The sequence below is a fragment of the Cricetulus griseus genome, chromosome 2, assembly GCF_003668045.3.
Source record: "Cricetulus griseus strain 17A/GY chromosome 2, alternate assembly CriGri-PICRH-1.0, whole genome shotgun sequence".
NCBI classification, from domain to species: domain Eukaryota; kingdom Metazoa; phylum Chordata; class Mammalia; order Rodentia; family Cricetidae; genus Cricetulus; species Cricetulus griseus.
The window spans coordinates 399353157-399371792 of NC_048595.1; the positions used below are offsets into that span (position 1 = coordinate 399353157).

Genomic DNA, 18636 nt, shown 5'->3' on the forward strand with positions numbered 1-18636 from the left:
ACCCCAAGATGAGACCCTCCTTTTTGGCATCCCCACATCTTTGCCCCCCCCCCCATCTTTACAAGCCTAGATTTAGAGGAAACCTGAGAGCTAACTTCCCATCGCTGACCTGATAGCTTTTAAATATGAAACATGGGAGTCACAATCCACATGCAGGAACTGGGCCTAGTGGGTTCTGGACTCCCAGTTTCTACTAGACCCCTTCCTTAAGGCTACTTCTTTCTGGGAGGCATAGACAGAACTAGGCATTGGCTAGGAGGGGCCTGTGGGCGAGGCCTGCTTCCTATTCCACAGCTGTGCCTTGCTTCTGAGTGGGGAGGGTCTGGAGTTCTTGATCCTAAAAGGAAGGAAAGGCAACAGTCTCTCTTTTGCTTCCTGGGGGATTTGACGGCAGCAGGGATCTCTGGATGGTGCTTCTGACTGCCTAGCTGCAGCAGCCTCTGCAGGGTCGGCAGGATGGTTGTTTGTGCTGGCTGCTCAGGAGTTGAAATGAAGGCGGTATGCAGAGGGGGTAGGAGAGAAGGGAACATCTCATTACCATCAACATGTCTATAAGAAGGACTCTCTCAAATAGAAGAGTCCCAAAGAAGAGGGTTCTTAAGGACTTCTGTTTTGGGACCTCTGAGGTACAGGCAGGCAGGCCCTGTCGCCTTGTGAAGATACAGGAGAAGAGCAGGCATGGTGTCTCTTCCCCTTTCTATTTCTGCCTCTTTGACTAGAATGTGGCTTAGCCCCCAGCAACTGGAGAGACTGCTGGGCTAATGTCAGATTCTGTGTCCTGGAGGCCTAGTATACCCACCGGAGCAGGTCTCCCAGAGGGGCAGGAAAGGAGGCCTCTTACTCCTTTGTGTCCAGACAGAAGTGGCCGCCGCGCCCGGAGCGGTCCCGCGGCAAAGCCCGGCAAGCAAGAGAACTGCACAATGCCATGGCTGCTCTGGCTGCTGGCTGCTCCGGCTGCTCTGCCAGCCCGCAGCACCCTGCCCCGTCCTGCCTGTACCTCATTGCCCTTCCCTCCCTTGCTTTTTGAGAGTCTTCCTTTCCTTGCTCTTAGGTCTCTTCATCTTGCCTTCCTTCTCTCCCTTAATATTCTCTCTCTCTCTCTCTCTCTCTCTCTCTCTCTCTCTCTCTCTCTCTCTCTCATTATCCTAACCCTCCGGTTCTATTTTTCCTTCCTCCAGCCTGGAGACCTGTTTAAATTGGTCTGTCAGGCTCTGACTCTCTTAGGCTCTGTCTCTTGATGTCCTCTTGGCCATAGTCTGGCCCCGGGCCCCACTGAAGACTAAATGTCTGTGCTCAAGGCTGCCAGCAACCACCGAAGAGCCAGGCGGGGTCCCTAGTCACCCATGCTGGGGGAGGTGCTGACTATGCTGGGGATTTGGAGAAAGCCTCTGCAGAAGAACTGGAACCGCCTGTCTGTCCCTTGAACTAGAGAGGGAGAGTTTTTGATTGACATCTAACATGACTACACCAAGGCCAAAGAGATACTCTGTTTCTTACTGTAATTTGGAATTTACAGCCAGTCCAGCCCAAAGAAAAAGACAGTGAGAGCTGAGGACAATTAGTCTGAGGCTCGAGAGCCTTTCCCTAACCAGACACTTCCCTGAACACCCACCCTATGCCTCAAAAAAATAAAAAAATAAAAAAATGCAGCCCTGATATATCGAAAAGGGAAGAACCAGAGGAGGGGGCCCACAGGTATTAGGGAGGGCTCCTGCGGTTCTTGAGTATCTCCTAAGAGCTGCAGTTATACCCTCTCCCCAACTTTCTTGCCCCCTAATACTCTTACCACCCTCTTTAGCACTTCCCCACCTTGGAAGAGATTAAGGGAGAGAAATGTAGGAGAAAACCAGCTCTCACTCTCATACTTAAGAGTTTGGACTGGTCCTGGGGACTGGAGAGAGGAAGAAGGATAGGCTTGGCTGGGTCTAGGAAGCCACATAGCCTGCTTCCTTCAGAGCTTGCATTCTAGCCTCAGCTCCTGTCTTATTTCCCTTCGCATAGACTCTGAACCTGAGACTGCTCCCTGATCTTCAGATGCCTTCTATTCTGCATGGGTGCACTATGTCTCTAGGGGTAGCACCTGTCCCTCCATCCCCACAACCAACCTCTTGGCCCCCTCTCCTATACCCATAATGAGGATATTTCAGCCTCCCCAAAGCCTTCCATTTGCTAAACCACCATGGGAGGTCTGCTGAAAGCCTAGTCTGTGCATGCAACAAACCCCAAATTCAAGGGGGAGGATAGCAGTCAACTTCTGAGGAGGGAGGGATCCAAGTTGCCTGATAATTCCTTTCAATCATACAGCCACCTCCTGAATTCTTCCATCCGACCCCAAAGAAATTGCCTTCTCCCATCCCTCCGTTGCCTTTTTCTGTTCCAAAAACAGCCTACAATTTTATTTAATGAAAGACACATTTATGAACAATCAAATGATCCTCATAAAAATTTTATTGAAGGACGTAAAAACAAGCTACTTGCCCACGACCCAGGTCGCTCTCTCGCTTTGCCTGTTCTCACCCTGGCTTTCTGCAGAACCTCCGAGTTACTTCTCTTTTTGGGGGGGAGTGGAAGTGTTACAGAGATGGACCTGGGGGTAAAGGAAGGCGAGCAGGCAGATGGGATGGGGATGCCCCACTTAAGTTGTGTAGTTCTCTCCTTCACTTCTTCAAGCTGGCAAAGAAACAGAGACAATAAATTTGAATAAAGGCTTATATATCTGTGCCAAAGCAAGAGGAGACTTGTGAAGCTGATGATAAAGGTGTGGAAGATCAGCAAGTTCTACTTCCCCCAGCCCACAGACCACCTTTCCCAAGCTTCCATACCCTAGATTTGGGGATCTAAGCTGGCCAGTGGCAGAAGAACTCTCCCCTTTCCCTCCTTCCCTCCCTCCATCCCAGTTTGTTCAGTCCCCTCCCACCCTCCCTCCCTCGCTGTTGCTGGTGCTGCTGTTCCTGAAAGAAATACATACATACACCGTATTTAAAAACGCATTTTTAAAAGCCACGTTCCGAACTGACAATCGCAGATCTCCGCTCACTCAGAGACTGCAGGAGCATCGGGGCAGACAGAGATAGATTACGTCAAGAAATAGTTCCTCCACCTACCTCGTCCGGCCTCCCCGCCCCTGTGGGGCTCCCCGAGCCCAGCTCAGCCCTGGGGGTCCAGGAACCCTGGCTTCTGGGACTGGCATTTTCACCTTTTTTTTTTTTTAATCCTCATGGTAGGGGGAGCCATCTGCTTTTGGCTGCACATGGTCAAGGGGGGGGGGTTCCCTGATGAGATATGAGTCATCCGGAGTGGGGTGTCCAGCGCCTTGGGTCCAGAGTTGCAGATCGTCAGGAAAACGCAGGTCGCGGGGATCAGCAGAGAGAAGGGGGTGGTAAAGGGGGGAAAAAAGCAAGGGGAAAAAAAGCCCCTGCGCATTGATCCGCGCCGTATTTTTGGGTAAATACGATCACGTGGGGGCTGGGGAACCAATGAGCTGCCGGGAAAAGGCTGGAAAAATAATTACCTGCCTTGATTGTTCTGTGAGCAGATAAAAAGTACATATACAGTTCATACAATAATCTTATGTATGTAAAACCCTGTTACGATGTCGGCGACGGGGCCCATCAGTAACTATTACGTGGACTCGCTCATCTCTCACGACAATGAAGACCTCCTAGCGTCCAGGTTTCCGGCCACCGGGGCTCACCCTGCCGCCGCCAGACCCAGCGGCTTGGTGCCGGACTGTAGCGATTTTCCGTCCTGTAGCTTCGCGCCCAAGCCGGCCGTGTTCAGCACGTCGTGGGCGCCCGTGCCCTCGCAGTCGTCCGTGGTCTATCACCCGTACGGCCCCCAGCCCCACCTCGGCGCCGACACGCGCTACATGCGGACTTGGCTCGAGCCGCTGTCCGGCGCCGTCTCCTTCCCCAGCTTTCCGGCCGGGGGCCGTCACTATGCCCTCAAGCCCGACGCCTACCCCGGGCGCCGCGCCGACTGCGGCCCAGGCGACGGCCGCAGCTACCCGGACTACATGTACGGCTCGCCCGGGGAGCTGCGCGACCGCGCCCCGCAGACGCTGCCCTCGCCCGAGGCGGACGCGCTGGCCGGCAGCAAGCACAAAGAGGAGAAGGCCGACCTGGACCCTAGTAAGTTGGGAGCAATTTTCATTTACAACCGGCACAGGAGGGGAGGGGAGGCCAGGCGGGGGCAGCCAGATTACAGCCCGTCCAAGCGGTGCAGGCAGCGCGGGAGAGGGGCGAGGGCGAGGGGGCGAGGACTCAATAAAAGCAAATTACCTTGGGGAGCTCTCAGGGGCAGGAAGGTCTGAGAAGGGGGCCCAAGCAGCCAGGTTGGGAGAGGGCCGGCCACAGGGACTTCTCTGCCAGAGGCTAGTTTTGAAGGAAGACCCCTGTGTCGCCCTCTTAGCTCAGGCTTTTTTGGCTCAGTGGTCACTTTCAAAAAATAAAATGCAAACAGGAACAGGGGCTGGGCTGAGGTTCACTTTGTGGTTTGAGAAGGGACAGGGCAGGATGCTTGGAGCAAAAGGAGAGAAATTATCCCTACCTCTCAGCCAGTGTGGGGGTCTTCATCCCACTAGGGTTTATAAAACAGAAGATCCACTGAGTTTTCCCTTGGGAGAAGGATCTGGGGGTACGCAGCCTAGGAACTTAGGCCAGGACTTCCAGACGTAAGTGGGAGAGAAGTAAGGTCCGAGACTCCTTAAACTTGAAAAGCCACTTTTAAGTGTCCACAGGATAGAGTTGTGAATGGGGATCAGGAATATGGAATGGGGAAGGCTCTTCAGATTAAAGAATTACACACACACACACACACACACACACACACACACACACACACACGAGAGAGAGAGAGAGAGAGAAGAGAGAGAGAGAGAGAGAGAGAGAGAGAGACAGTCCAAGTCAGGGAGTCGAGCACTCTGAGTGTTTCATAGAAGGGGGAGAGGCTGGCTAGGGTAGGTGAAGTGGTGGGGGGCAGGTGTAAGCTGCCAGGTCAAAGAGAGAGGGGAAAGAAGGGGAAACAGCAGGGGAGAGGTGCAGCCCCCCTGGGGGTGAGGAAGTGTCTAGGGATCCCCAGGAGGAGACTTCAGGAAATCTTTTCCTCTAGCTCCATAAGGGGCCAGGGCCTAATTATACCCCTCTGAAGGCTTCCCTCTCTGCCCTCAGCTACTCCCATAAACCTGAAATTGGAGGCTTGTCTCCTGCAGAGCCTGTCCTAGAGCTGACTGGAGTGGGGTTATGGGGGGGGCGGGGGGGGAGCACAACACAGTGGTGACCAACAGAGAGGCTAAGATATGGGGGAGTCTTTCTCCAAGGCCAGCAGCTCTCTGAGGAGAGGGGAAGGTTTAACCCTGATAATTCGCCTCAGCAGGGTTGAATTCTGAGCCGGAGAACACTGGAAAGAAGTGAGGGTTTAGGGACTCTCAGGGTCAGGAAAAAAAAAAAAAACTATGAAATCTCAGGACTTGGTCGTGGGCTGTGAGGCTGGGAGGGGGCAGAGGAGGAGGGAAATGGGGAGGAGAGGGACCTTGCTATAAAAATAAAAAACAAGAGAGAGAGAAGCGTTTATGGGCCTATGAAACAGTTGGGAATTTGGACTTTTTATGAGGATATTCTCGAATTACTACTCTTGAAGCTGAGGACCAGACTGTGGGGGCTTTGGTAGCTTCAAATTTACTACAGTTTTAGGTGTTGGAAACTGAACAAGGAGGGGACATGGGGAGGGGGAATATGAAAAAGAGAAAGGAGGAACATGCCTAAAGCAAAACGTGTCCAAATTCAGGTTCAGTCATTGAGTTTGGGGAGCTTGGCTAAGCATGGGGGTGGAATGACAGAGGTCCTGAGCTGGAAGGGAACTCCACTGACCCTTGCCTATGTTTGGCCCTCTAGGCAACCCCGTGGCCAACTGGATCCACGCCCGTTCCACAAGGAAGAAGCGCTGCCCCTACACCAAGTACCAGACGCTGGAACTGGAGAAGGAGTTTCTCTTCAATATGTATTTAACCAGGGACCGACGATACGAGGTGGCCCGTGTTCTCAATCTCACTGAGCGGCAGGTCAAAATCTGGTTTCAGAATCGGAGGATGAAGATGAAAAAGATGAATAAAGAGAAAACCGACAAGGAGCAATCCTAAGCCCTGCCCCAGCCTGCTGCCTCGGCACAGCCCAGGGAAACACAAAAACCCCACAAAAATGCCCCAACCCAGGCGGGAGAAAGCACGAAAAGAAAAGGAAAGAGCAAGATAGAGAAAAGCCCATCGTCTTAAAAAGAAAAACAAGGAAGGGGAAAATGCAAACTCTTGCGATGTGGGAGGGTTAAGTGTTGAGAAATTGGTGTTTAGAGTTAGTTCTATCCAGCAAGGAGGAGGCAGGAGAAACCGCGTTCTCTTCTCCCCAGCGCAACTGAAATAAATGACACACACAAATGTGATTTTTTTTTCCTTCTTTCTTCAGAGAAGCCAGTATTTAAATTTTTCTGTCTCTATCTTTCTCTGTCTATGTCTCTCTGTCTCTCTCTGTCTCTCCCTGTCTCTGTCTTTCTCTCCTATTTGGTCTGATCCTGGGCCTTGGGAGCTCTACGGGCAGATTTTGTACAAAAAGACACACACAATGATGATCCCCAGCCCAGAGCTGAGGGATGAGGGCCGTACCGTGCTGCCGGCTGGGTCAGGCTGCACAGGCAGGCTGGTGCCTGAGGCTTGTACAGAGCAGTGTTCTTGTCACCCCAGTGTCCCTCTCCAGCATCTGTCCTGTAATGTGCTTCTGTTTGTTACAGTAGAACAACTCTGTTAATATATCGAAGTCACTTAAAAAATCAGAAACCCAACTGCATCTAGTTCTTGTCATTATTTCTCTTCCCCGTGGTTCTGTGGAGGAGACAAGTGCTTAAATCCTCTAAGGGAAGCAGGAGCCAGAGAAGGGGCTCCCTCTACCTCAGAAGGGCAAATGCTTGCAGCTTCTCTCCAGGCAGGGCAGAATGGGGGTGGGGGTTCCAGGGGAGGGGTGGAGGCTGCTGAGGCAGAGGCCTAGCTTGTGCCTGCCCCGGCTGGCTGCCTATGAGTTTCCTAGTGGCTTGATGGAGCGTGTGGGGAAACACTGCTTGAATGGTTTTGCTGGCTGTAATTAATTGTAGTAATTTATGAGTACATGAGATCGGAGAGAAGAGATAGGTGAAGATGAAAGTTGGGTGCTGGGTGAAGGCCCAGGCTGGCTTCTTGCCTGGTTGCTTTGGTGCTGTGGTGCTTTCAGGGTTGGCTGAGAAAGAAGGCTAGCAAGATGCTCAGCTAGGAGGAAAGGCCATGCAGGCCTCAAGGGGGACAGGCACTGAGTACTGAATGAGAAGAGGGGAAAGAGGAGGATGTAGGAAGAAATGAAAATACAAGAAAAGGAAGACAAGAGGAAGGGGGAAGAAAAAAGGAAAGAAAGAAGGCAGGAGGGAATAATGAAGAAGAGGGGGAAATAGGATAACAAAGTCAATATAATAATCTCTTCTCAATGAATTCATTCTCAGCTCTTCTCTCTCTACTTCTCCCCACCCCCATGTTTAGTTTGAATGTTGATAAGGGTGACTAGGGTCATGCTAAGTAATACTCCTAGGGAGTGGTGAAGCCAGACTCCAAGGGAGCTGGTTAGGGATTAGCCAGGAATGGGATGCTCTCTGGTGGCTGTTGGACCCCAAGCACAGAGGTGTGGTAATATGTACATAACAGCCTAGTGGGGCTGGGTGGCTGCACTGCACCCTTCTCTAGAACCTTCTCTCTCTGGAGCTAGCCGTTATCATGGGGCTAATCAGAAGCAGACAGAGCTGCTGGTTCTGCCTCAGCCCAGCGCCCCTTTTCTCGGAAATCCCCCAATCTGGAAACTATTAAAATTAGACTGTTTGAAATATAGCCCTTTAATATCTCAGGCTGTCCACTCTGCTAGAGTCACTACCAGGAGGAACCATCTAAAATAATATAATTGGGGGTCCCATTTGTTGCCCCCTCCAAAGCATCCCCTGGTAGGATTGGTGGACACTTGGAGGGACAGCCTCCGCCCCTTTATTTGAGTCGCCTACCCTATTGTTCCAATTTGGAGGATTGGAGGGAGGTGAGAAGCATTGGGTTTTCTTTTTTAATATTGGGGGACAGGCAATTAAGTGGCAACAACAAACTTGGTGGCCTCTAATGCATACACTTTTTCCTGCTTAGTAGACTTCACTTCCACTCCTGAGCACCGATTCCCAGGTCTTTTGGAAAGATACTTCGCCTATATTTTGCTTACTATCTTACTCTTCCCTTTGGCCTTTCTGCTGTTCTCTAACCCTGGCCTAAGTTGGGCACTTGATGGAAGCCAAAACACCCTTCTCTCCCTTAGTTTGGACCATCAAGAGCCAGGATGTGGGCTTCTCTCCCTCCCTGAGCTCAGCGCTATTTCCGGGCTTCTACCCCGCCCCTGCTCCAAGGCCCTGAAGCCTCCTCAGCGTGGCCTGCTTCCTGAAGCCTGCCTACTGGAAAGAGTGCCTCAGAGCTTGTAGGACCCAGAAGAAGGTGGGTTTTAGAGGAGGCCCACTCTTTAATCCGAGTTTCCACCTCCAGGTCAGGATTAAATTCGATTTTATTCATTTCCACTTGTGAATTAAAACAACACAACACACATCTGGGGAGAGAAATGAAAGCAGACCAGGAGAGGGGCTGGCAAAAGCCCTCTTCCCCTCATTTTCCCTCCCATCTCTCCTCTGCTCCTTTGTCAGAATCACAAAACCCTAAAGGTTGTCCCACTTGGGAAGGCAGCGGATAGGTACATTTCCGTAGCCCAGAAATGCCACTTTTATGGCCCTGTTTGTCTCCCTGCTCTGGGTTCTGAATGGGGCCGAACAAAACAGCAGCGCGGAGCTGGCTAGACGTCTGGGCTTAATTGTTTTATGGTTTAAATAAGGTGGACACTCTTTCCTTTGAAATAGGATTATAGGAATGTTTTGTCTATAGCCCACAGAGATCAGGATCTCTCTAGCTGAGAGGGAGAGGTGAAGAGCGTGCGTTAGGGTTGGGCTACAAACCAGGGGTGGGGGCAGTCTGGAACAGTCAAGAGTCCCACCCTGAAGTCTCACAGGCAGCGGTGGAATAGGCTGTGCATCAGGGTAAGAGGGACAGAGAGTGCTGGGAGCAGAAAGTCCTGAGAGCTTCGGATGGGGTAGTATATTCGTGTGCAAAGGAGTTTCTAGATTAGAAAAAGCCTGGATGGAAGAGATTGCAGCTATTCCTTTGCAATGTCTCTTTATTACAAAAAGGAGGGTTACAAAAAGAGGACAATGTGGAACATTTCACAAGGTTAACTTAAAGAATTTAGAAAACCAAAGAACAGAGGCAACTACCTGCCAAGGAACCTCTCTCCTTTGCATCGTTTTAGAGGCTTCTTCCTCTCAACTTGCCACCTTTCAGCTCGGCCTGGGACCTCTGCTGGCTTTTCCTCAGTCTGATTGCATTGGAGCAAGTGGACACGAGGTGGCGCTGTTGCTCAATGTTAGAGGCAGAGGTGCCCCCAGACCGGCCTGGCCTAGTGACATTTGAGGCCAGATTGGAAGCTTCGGCCAGAAAGCCCCTGGCTTCTGCCGGCTTCGGCCCCACTGCCTCTGAACAAATCAACGCTCTCACCTGCGAGGTGTAAATAATTCGTGAGTGGCAGCAGGAGATGGGCCCTCGCTCTACCGGAGAGTTCAGGAGGCGAAAGAGGGCAGGCATCAAAAATAATCGCTGGTGGAGATAAGTAAGGAGCAGGTAATTAACCCAAAAAGGCGGAATGACCCGAACAAACGAACATAAATCCGTGGTACCTAAGAGGGTGATGCAGGCCTCGGGTAGAGAGACAGAACTGCCCGGCGAGGACGGCTGTTTGCGGCTCCTTTATTTCCAGGCTCAGAGAGCAAAATAAACCAGATACGTGTAAAAGAAAAATAAATAAACGAAAGATGAGAGAAGCTTCCAAAGGGGAAACCAAGTCTGACCAAGGCTTACAGGGCTGATGGGTTCCCCGGACAGGCGGTGGTAATGGCATGCTCTGGACAGCCGCATTCCAAGACACAAAGGCCCAGAAGAATAGCTCTGTAGCAGGGTTTTTTGCTGGATCATAAAATCTGGAAATAGATTCCCCCACCCCTTAAAAGATAAGGCACAGGCCCCAGAGAGGATCCGGACCCTCTGAGCCTCCTCTTTCCAGTCAGAGAAGAGAAAGTATTTATGACAGCCCCCATGGTCAGATGCTAGGAAACCAGAATCCACTCTGTTCAGCTCTACACTGAGCAGACTCTCTCAGATCGACAAGGCTGGAGCCAAAGATGCAGCAGGCTCTGGTGGGTGGAGATGCTCTGGGGTGCCCCCCATTGCTCTGGACCCTAGTGAGAGTTGCAGCCCTGACACAGCACTTCTGGACCTTTCCCTCCTGCTGCTTCAGAGCTAGAGTTCTGTGTCTAGGAGTTTGGGCAGTTCCTAAGTTCAATAGCGGTGAGTTTCCTAAATGCTAAAGATCCCAGTAGATAGGGTCTCTTGCCAGGGTATCGGTGAATCTCCTTTAAGATTCTGACTGAGAGTCATCATTTCCCCAATAATTACTTAAATAATAAAAGGACAGAGGAGAGCTGCTCTTTCTATCCTGTCTTGCCCTGCTATTCTTTCCTCTATGCCCAGAGCCCAGAGTTGGTTCCAGATGGGGATTGGAAAGAAAAAGATCTAGTTTTCTAACCATGTCTTTTCTTGCCCAACCCAGGATGAGGAAAACAAAAAGAGGAAGATTTTTTTCTTGATGCAAAACTTACAAATGTATATATTTATCAAGCATTCTGTGCATGTGCCTGGAGAACACATGTATGTACGGGGTCTGTGAGTCAGGAAGGCCATGTCTAGGAATGTGTATAGCTAGTGTAAAATGAACATACACTTGATATGTCTCTGGGTACCAGGATAGTATAGTATATACTGTGTGTGTGTGTGTGTGTGTGTGTGTGTGTGTGTGTGTGTGTTCTGATTGTGCTCCAGGGTGGCCTAGTAACAGCCTCACATACTGAGGAAGAAGACAGGAAAAAGCATTCTTATTCATCTTCATTCACAAGCACAATGGCACACACGCACACACATTGCTCTCATGCTTTCTTCTCTTTTCTCCCTGTATTAAGCCCACATACCCGTAGACACTATGGCCAGGGAAGGGTGTTGATGGACCAAGGTTATTTTTTCCATTAGAATTAACTTGAATTTGTCCAGTCTTAGGCATAGGGATATGTGCCCCCCTCCCCAAAAGCGTGGGTAAATATTTAAAGAGTGTCTGTTGACAGTTCCCATCCACATCCTGGCCCCGGGCAGCCTGCCTGGAGAAGAGGAGGGAGCAGGGAAGCCTGAGGGCCCCTCTAGGTTGAGCTGGCATTTCCTTTGGGGTGGTGGTTTATGAGAACCAGTAAAAGGCCTACTCCTGCTCCCTTCAACCCAGCTATAGTCTCCTAAACAGAAATGTCTTGGGTTAGGCTAGGCAGAAGCCTGGACACACAAGCTATTCCTCTCTATCCCCCATAAACAGCTTTGCTCCCAGATTCTCCCAGCCAAGCTTGCTTGGGTTTCCTATTCCTTGAAGGAGCTGCTTTCTGCAAGGGTAGTGTGGTCTTGCTAGGGTACCTGGAATGCCCCCCCCCACTCTACCCGTAGCAGTCAAGGGACAAGAAGAGTCTTCAAAAGACAGGGCAGTTTCAGACCCTAGGAAGAGGCCAGAGGCTGGAGGGTCTGCCGCCTGAAGGGTCTGGGTAAAGTCCCCAGACTTCAGAAACCTCCAGGTAGTTCATCTTCCCGGTTAAAGGCTCAGCCCTGACTTACATAGGCTCACCCACTGGGGTCTTCTACCTGTTGAGGTAACCTAAGTTGACCTGCTGGCCCAGGTATCTCTCAACAAGGAAAGAAAAGAGGGTGCACCTTCAAACTAGAGTGCGCACCTTAGAAAAGCTGGCCTCAGCCATTAGCTGGGGCTGGCTCGCCACCCCCTACACACACACCACACCCCCATCCCTCCCCTCTCCTCCCTCCCTCTCCTCCAGGTCCCCCCTAGCCCTGAACCCCTCAACCCTCTCCCCCCTCCCTCCTCTCTCTCTCTCTCTCTCTCTCTCTCTCTCTCTCTCTCTCTCTCTCTCTCCTCTCTCTTGCTCGCTTGCTCACTCGCTCGCTCTCTCGCTCGCTCGCTCGCTCGCTCGCCTGTCTTCATGTCGTGGATTGATGAACGCGAATCGCGTGTAAGCGCCGCCACCGCCGGGAGTCTGAGGAATTCGCCTGGGCTGTTAGAGGAAAGAGCTAAGTGAGAGCGCGCGCTCTACCTACCGACAGTGAGCAGAGCCGCCGCCGCCCGAGCCCTCAGCCGGCACCGCGCCCCCACCTGCCCAGCCCCCAGCCCAGCAGCCCAGCCCGGGGGAGCCGGCCAGCTTGGGGTTCGGTCCCGGGGGGAGGGGAGTTTCGGGGATACCGGGCGGGGGAGCTTGAGCCAAGGGGAGGGGGCCGCGGGTTTTCATGCGCCCAGCATGAGCTCCTACTTCGTCAACCCCCTGTTCTCCAAATACAAAGGCGGCGAGTCCCTGGAACCGGCCTATTACGACTGCCGGTTCCCTCAGAGCGTGGGCAGGAGCCATGCGCTGGTGTATGGGCCCGGAGGCTCGGCGCCCGGCTTCCAGCACGCCTCGCACCATGTCCAAGACTTCTTCCACCACGGCACCTCCGGCATCTCCAACTCGGGCTACCAGCAGAACCCGTGCTCGCTAAGCTGCCACGGAGACGCCTCCAAATTCTATGGCTACGAGGCGCTCCCTAGACAGTCCCTTTATGGGGCTCAGCAAGAGGCGAGCGTGGTGCAATATCCCGACTGTAAATCCTCCGCCAACACTAACAGTAGCGAAGGACAAGGCCACTTAAATCAGAACTCGTCTCCCAGCCTCATGTTTCCATGGATGAGACCCCACGGTGAGAAGCCTTTTCTCTTTCCCTCTTGGTCTCCCCGCGCTCGGGGTCTTCCCCCCTCCCTCGCCTCCTTTTTGTCTGCCCTTGCTTTCCTTCCTGGCTTTGGGGGTCTCTTCCACTCCACTCCCGTGCCTGGGTGGGTTCCTGAAGGTTGAAAAGGCTTGGCTGGGGGTGGAGCGGGGGGGGCACCTGAGACATTGTGAGTGTTGGGGTGAAGGTGGGGGAAAGGTGATATGTGGGTGCAAAGGGTTAAAAACCATTTACTCCATTCCTTCTCTCTCTCTCCCCCCCTCTCTCCCTCTCCCCAACTCTAAAGTCAAAGTTGGGGAGATGGCTGACAAGGGCACCCTAAGTAAACTGAGGTTATCAGTCTTTGGGGTCGATAGCCAGTTTTCCCAAAGACAGTGAGCCAGCCATTCCAAGACAGTGACCAGACTGTGGGTGGAAAAGACCCTTTGCTGTCTCCCCCTAGCCAGAGAGAGGGGCAAGACCCTAAGGACAGGCACTCTGACTCCCTGGGTTCTCCCCCTTCTTCCCCTCAGAGAAACAGTCTGAAGGCCGCTACCCCAACTTTTCCTTACTTCCTCCAGTTGCACAGGAGACTGAAAGACTGAGAAGAAAATCAGTGCTCAAAAAAAGAGAGAGGGACTATACAAAGTAGGGGCTTCTGAGGTCCAGGTGACTAGTCAGGCTATGGGGTCTCTTGGAAAGCTGCTCGGGTCATGAGCCCCTCCAAGGGTGGCCCCTCATGGCCCAATTTCGAAGTACAGGGGGAAGCGATAACGACAAGTTCCGGCAGGGATGGCCCTTGATTTATTTGTTGGTATCCAGTTAGTAATCAGGCAGAGCTGTGGTACATTCCAGAAGATCAATTATTTTTCTTATTGGAAAAGCATTAGGCAGAGATAGCCAAGGAGGGGGCAGTGGGCAAATACCCCTCTCCTTTAACTCCAGTCCTTTTCCTTTCTCTTGGAAACAGAGTGTGTTCCTAGGCCCGCTTACTAAATGTCACTCTGCACTTGTAAACAAAGCTGTAAGGAAGCTGTAAGGGCCAGGCTGTAGGCCTGAAGGACCCTGCAAGGCTCCCTTGACCCCCTCAAGCTCTTACTTTTCAGTCAGGCACATCCTTGCCCCCCCCCCACTCTCCCTCCTCCCAAGGTGAAGGAAATCAAACCAAAACATCTATGGAAACTTTTCCTGCCCTTGCTTGCCTTCTGCTGTCGGCCTCATAGGCAGGAGGAAGGATTGGAAAGAGCAAAGGGGGAACTTTGTGGGAGGCAGAGTAGCTATGTAGGGGGGCGGGCGGGAATTGAGCCCCCACCCAGACATAACCAGACTGGGGTTCTGTTCTGTCCAGCTCCTGGGCGGCGCAGTGGACGACAAACTTACAGCCGGTATCAGACCTTGGAACTAGAGAAGGAGTTTCTCTTTAATCCTTATTTGACACGAAAGCGCCGGATTGAAGTCTCTCACGCCCTGGGACTGACCGAAAGACAAGTGAAGATATGGTTCCAGAATCGGAGGATGAAGTGGAAAAAGGAGAACAACAAGGATAAACTGCCTGGGGCCCGAGATGAGGAGAAGGTGGAGGAAGAAGGGAATGAGGAAGAGGAGAAAGAAGAAGAGGAAAAGGAAGAAAATAAGGACTAGCAAAAAAGAGAGAGAGAGAGAGAGAGAGAGAGAGAGAGAGAGAGAGAGAGAATCCCCCCCCAGCAACTCCCTTGAAGTTTCGTTTTATGGTAGCAGATAAATTGAGAAGTTTACGACTGTCATTTGCTTTTATAGAGAATAGAATGACACTCACAACTCTAACTACCTGTCAGATACTTGCAGCTCTACTTTTATTACCTTTGGACCCCCCCTCTTTATTTGTTTGGGGGCGCTGGGGGGGAGACTGAGACACAGGGAAAAGTTCTGTCCCACTCCATGGCCAGCACACACTCACCCAGCACACACTCACTTGTCCTTGCTTCTCCCTTCTGAGCCCTTCCTGAATTTTAAGGTCTAAGCCTTCTCACACACCCCACTTCCCCCCACACACCCACTTCACTGCTCCTGGTATTTATTTCAAAGGGGATCCCCCTGAAGATGTAGAAGATGGTTCTTGGCTTTGCTTGTGTGCTAGCAATTAGAATACTGGATTAACCGTTTTTTAATGAAAGAAAAGGAAAGAATAAAAAAAACAGAATAAAGGGAGATGGAAGGGAAATTTTTTTTTTAAAGAAATAAAAGATAGAAAAGATTCCTTTCTCTCTTTGAGGCTCCTTCTTTAGAAAACCCCCTTGACTTTCTCCAGGAACCTGAGAATCTAGCCATGCCCTTACTGAGTGAGGGGTAAGCAGGGGCCTGCAATGGTCTCTAAAATCCTACCTATTCATGCCATAGTCACTTGGGCCCAAGCCTTCCTTGCCTTGTCCTTGCTGTTTGATTTCTGTTCTTTTGGGCCGGCTTCCTCTGAGCTGTGTTAGTGTTTGTGCTCAGAAATCACCATAATCATGATAGTATACTGATAAAAACTTTAATATACTACCTAAAGGGAACCTGCAATAATATTGGGGGGGGGAGAAAAATCCTATTACAGGAGGAAAAAAAGAAAAAAAAAGAAAAAAGAAAAAAAAAAGAAAGAAACCTTCAACGTATTTTATCACTACCTATAGAAAGAAATCCTGCTTTGAGAGTATTTGTAATGCAGTTTTGTTGTGTTTGTTGCTGCTTATTTCACTAAAGAAAAAAAAAAACCCCAACAACTGAGACTGCCTAGCCCGCTGGTCTTGTGCGCTCTTATTGTGCTTCTAACCCCAGTAGAGTAGAACTAAACTGCACTGAATGTATAGTTACTCTGTCTTGAATTCTCTGTTTATGCAACGTGCTCGAAAGGAAAAAAAACGTTAAAATATATCTATAATAATAATTTTGGGTCATTTGTCTTTATGTCCAGCTATGAATGTAGATTTTGTGTCCTGAAAGCCCTGTTCCTGGTCCAAGTACTTTGTATTGTATATGTGAGTCATAATAAAAAATGAAAGAAGAAAAGAAATGGAAGCTGGAATGACTTGCTGTTTCTCTACAACTCTCCCTCATTTTCTACTCCTCCCCTCCTTGCTCCCTTTTCCAGCCCTGCAAAGGGCCTGGCTTGGAACTCACGTGGAGAGGAGAGGTGCCTGGGAGTGGGGTGGAAAGGACAGGCAGAGCTGGGAGGACAGGTGACTGGCCAGCGGGGTTAAGAGGAGAAGGAAGGGGAGAAAGTCTACTGGAAGAAAGAAGGATTACTTACACTAAGGACTAATGCCAAACAAGAAGGTTTGTAGGTGCTAGGAATCCTGAGGGAAGCCGGAAGCTCATGCTTTAGCCCTTTCATTTCTGGGCTGGGTCCATACAAAGAGTCTGTCCTATGTTCTTCCAGTGACTTATGCCCTTTCTTCTGGGCGTTTGGGATAAGGGTGAGATGATGGGGTTCTTTTCTGATCATGTTACATGTCTCTTGCTTGTGGCCACCCTTTGCCACCATATTGAAATAGTGGAGGGGGTGGGATGGGGGTATTGTGAAGCTAAATGCAGCTGAGTAGTCAGTGTGGGGTGAGGGAGCCTCTGCCTGAGGCAGAGAAGAAGGGAAGGGCAAATGAGTAATCCTGTAGACCAGCCAGGGTCGGCACCCTGGAATTCAAATTCAACCAACACAAGGCTCTCACTGCCACTCAGCCCCCTTGTGTTCACTTAGCCTCTGTTCTGGCTGTTCCAAGCCAGCTACTGGCTGGCTTCACTTTGACCATTGGGCAGCTTGCCTGGCCACCACAGTGAGGACCACTGATTTGGGTGATGGGCCTGTTGAGTGGACAGTCTTCAACCCCAGCCATAGCATGGTAAAGGGAATCTTTACATTTCCTAAAATAAAGAGTTCAATGCCTCAATGCCAGGGCCCATCTAGTAAAGGAATCATTCTGGAGGGTCCTAGCAGACAAATCTGTTTATGCCAATAAAATTCTGCCCAAACCATGCCAAATTCCAGAGATACAAGATGTGTGGCTCAGCCAGGCCAGAGGGAGAGGGCATGAGAGGTCTTCTGGTCTTCAAAAACAGACGCCCAGACAGATATTTCTGAGACCAGATCTCTGGGTCAAGGATTTTTAACCTAGGCCCAGGCCAAGTGTTTCACCAGGGTCCCAATCTCTGGCTCCTATAAAATGATCCAATATTTGTCAGGCGATTTTCCTAGGGGCTGAGAGGCTGCCTGGTGCAAGGACAGGCTGAAGATAACTTTAAGTAGGCGCTATGGGGAGGGGGGTCGATATGTGGAATTTGGGGTCCCTGCTGACAACCAGCTGATTCAGTTAGACTTGGGAGGCATAGGCTGTTGGCCAGGGAGGCCTGAAAACATTTCATTTCCTATCAGACTCTGTGGGACCACCGAGGGAGAGCCGTTTCATTTTTAATCGTGAGATTATGGTTACTATTGGTAAAAAAACACCCTGCCCTGAAGCAGAGTGAGATGAACCCCTCATCAAGCGGCACTGAGGGGCCTCTTCAGCTTCCCCTCACCAGCCAACACACACACACACACACACACACACACACACACACACACACACACACACACACACACACATCCTCCATTCATCCCGGGCCTTGCACAGCAATGTCCGTGGCCCTAAGCCGTCGCGTCGAAGGGCGGGTGCGTCTGGCGCCCGGCTTCTCTGGAAATGTCGGGCAGCGGGAGGGTCAAACCTAAGAAGCCCCAGCGCCCCCTCGTGCGTGCATACCCTCTCCCGGCTTCCTCTGCTCACCACTTCTGTTTTCTCGTTTGGAAAGAAAAGGAGGTTAAAACCCCGTTTTATGGGGGAATGTAATTGCAAGAGCGGGATGCGCTCTTTAGAAATGCGTGCTCCTAAATGTTGCTGCCGTCCCATTACCGAAATGGGTACCATTCGGCTGCTGCAGATACGACTTTCTCGCATTCTTTACTTTTTTATTAGCCAATCAAAGTGGCTTCCGAAAGCTATTTGTGATTTGTGAAAAATAGTATCTTTCAAAATGCTGAGTTGAAGCATCTCACTCATTTCGCCTTGGATTTATTATTCTAATCTCAACGGTAGAGACAGGATGATGCAGCTATTAAGTTGGGGGGCAAATTCGTTTCTCGGGATTAAAAAACTATCGCATTTTCTTTCCCTGCTCTTTCACTGAATGCCCAAGGGAGATGGGGGTCTTGGAGAAATCTGGGGCGCCAAAGGAAGTAGTGTGCCCCTGAGGGGCTCCCAGGGGACCCCTTGAAGGAGAGGGTGGGTTGGCCTCTGCAGTCTCATATTCCTGATATGAGATGCCCCCAGAGAATGCCTGAAGGTTGAAAAGTTACCCCAGCCCCAATTAAAGAGGATTCAGGACAGGTTGTGTGTGCCATAATCTGGAAGTAAAATTTCCGGTGAGCTGCCCGGCAGGGCTGTCCCTTTCTCCCGGCTGCCCATTGTGAAAAGCTGGGCCAGCGCTTCCTCGTCGTAATTTTTAACTACCTGTTATAAAATTTATGGGTGGGTTTGTAAAAGAAACGAGGTCTCTGCATCCGGCTGAGGGAACTGCTTTACTTACTATGGAGGAAGTTTGGGGAGGGGGTGAAGGGTCTCCTGTTGGCTGCCTCAGCACTCAGCACTTGAGGTTCCCTTGCCAGCTCAATGCCGACCAAG

General features: G+C 50.9%; 2 protein-coding genes and 1 long non-coding RNA gene across 3 annotated transcripts; 2 read left to right on the top strand and 1 right to left on the bottom strand.

Annotated features, from left to right (window-relative positions):
* Positions 1-2430: 2430 nt before the first annotated feature.
* LOC103164148 lies at positions 2431-3235 on the bottom strand. Its single transcript, XR_003481455.2, has 2 exons — positions 3105-3235; positions 2431-2670 (listed from the first exon to the last, which is right to left on the bottom strand). It is a non-coding gene; the product is annotated as an uncharacterized LOC103164148 (long non-coding RNA).
* A 320-nt stretch (positions 3236-3555) lies between these two features.
* On the top strand, positions 3556-6833 carry Hoxc9 (homeobox C9). The gene is made up of 2 exons (XM_027396751.2): positions 3556-4130; positions 5892-6833. Exons 1-2 carry the CDS (start codon positions 3593-3595, stop codon positions 6134-6136), a joined length of 783 nt encoding a protein of 260 aa, XP_027252552.1. The 5' UTR covers positions 3556-3592; the 3' UTR covers positions 6137-6833.
* A 5648-nt stretch (positions 6834-12481) lies between these two features.
* Hoxc8 (homeobox C8) lies at positions 12482-16010 on the top strand. Its single transcript, XM_027396754.2, has 2 exons — positions 12482-12964; positions 14319-16010. Exons 1-2 carry the CDS (start codon positions 12529-12531, stop codon positions 14609-14611), a joined length of 729 nt encoding a protein of 242 aa, XP_027252555.1. The 5' UTR covers positions 12482-12528; the 3' UTR covers positions 14612-16010.
* The last annotated feature ends 2626 nt before the right edge of the window (positions 16011-18636 follow it).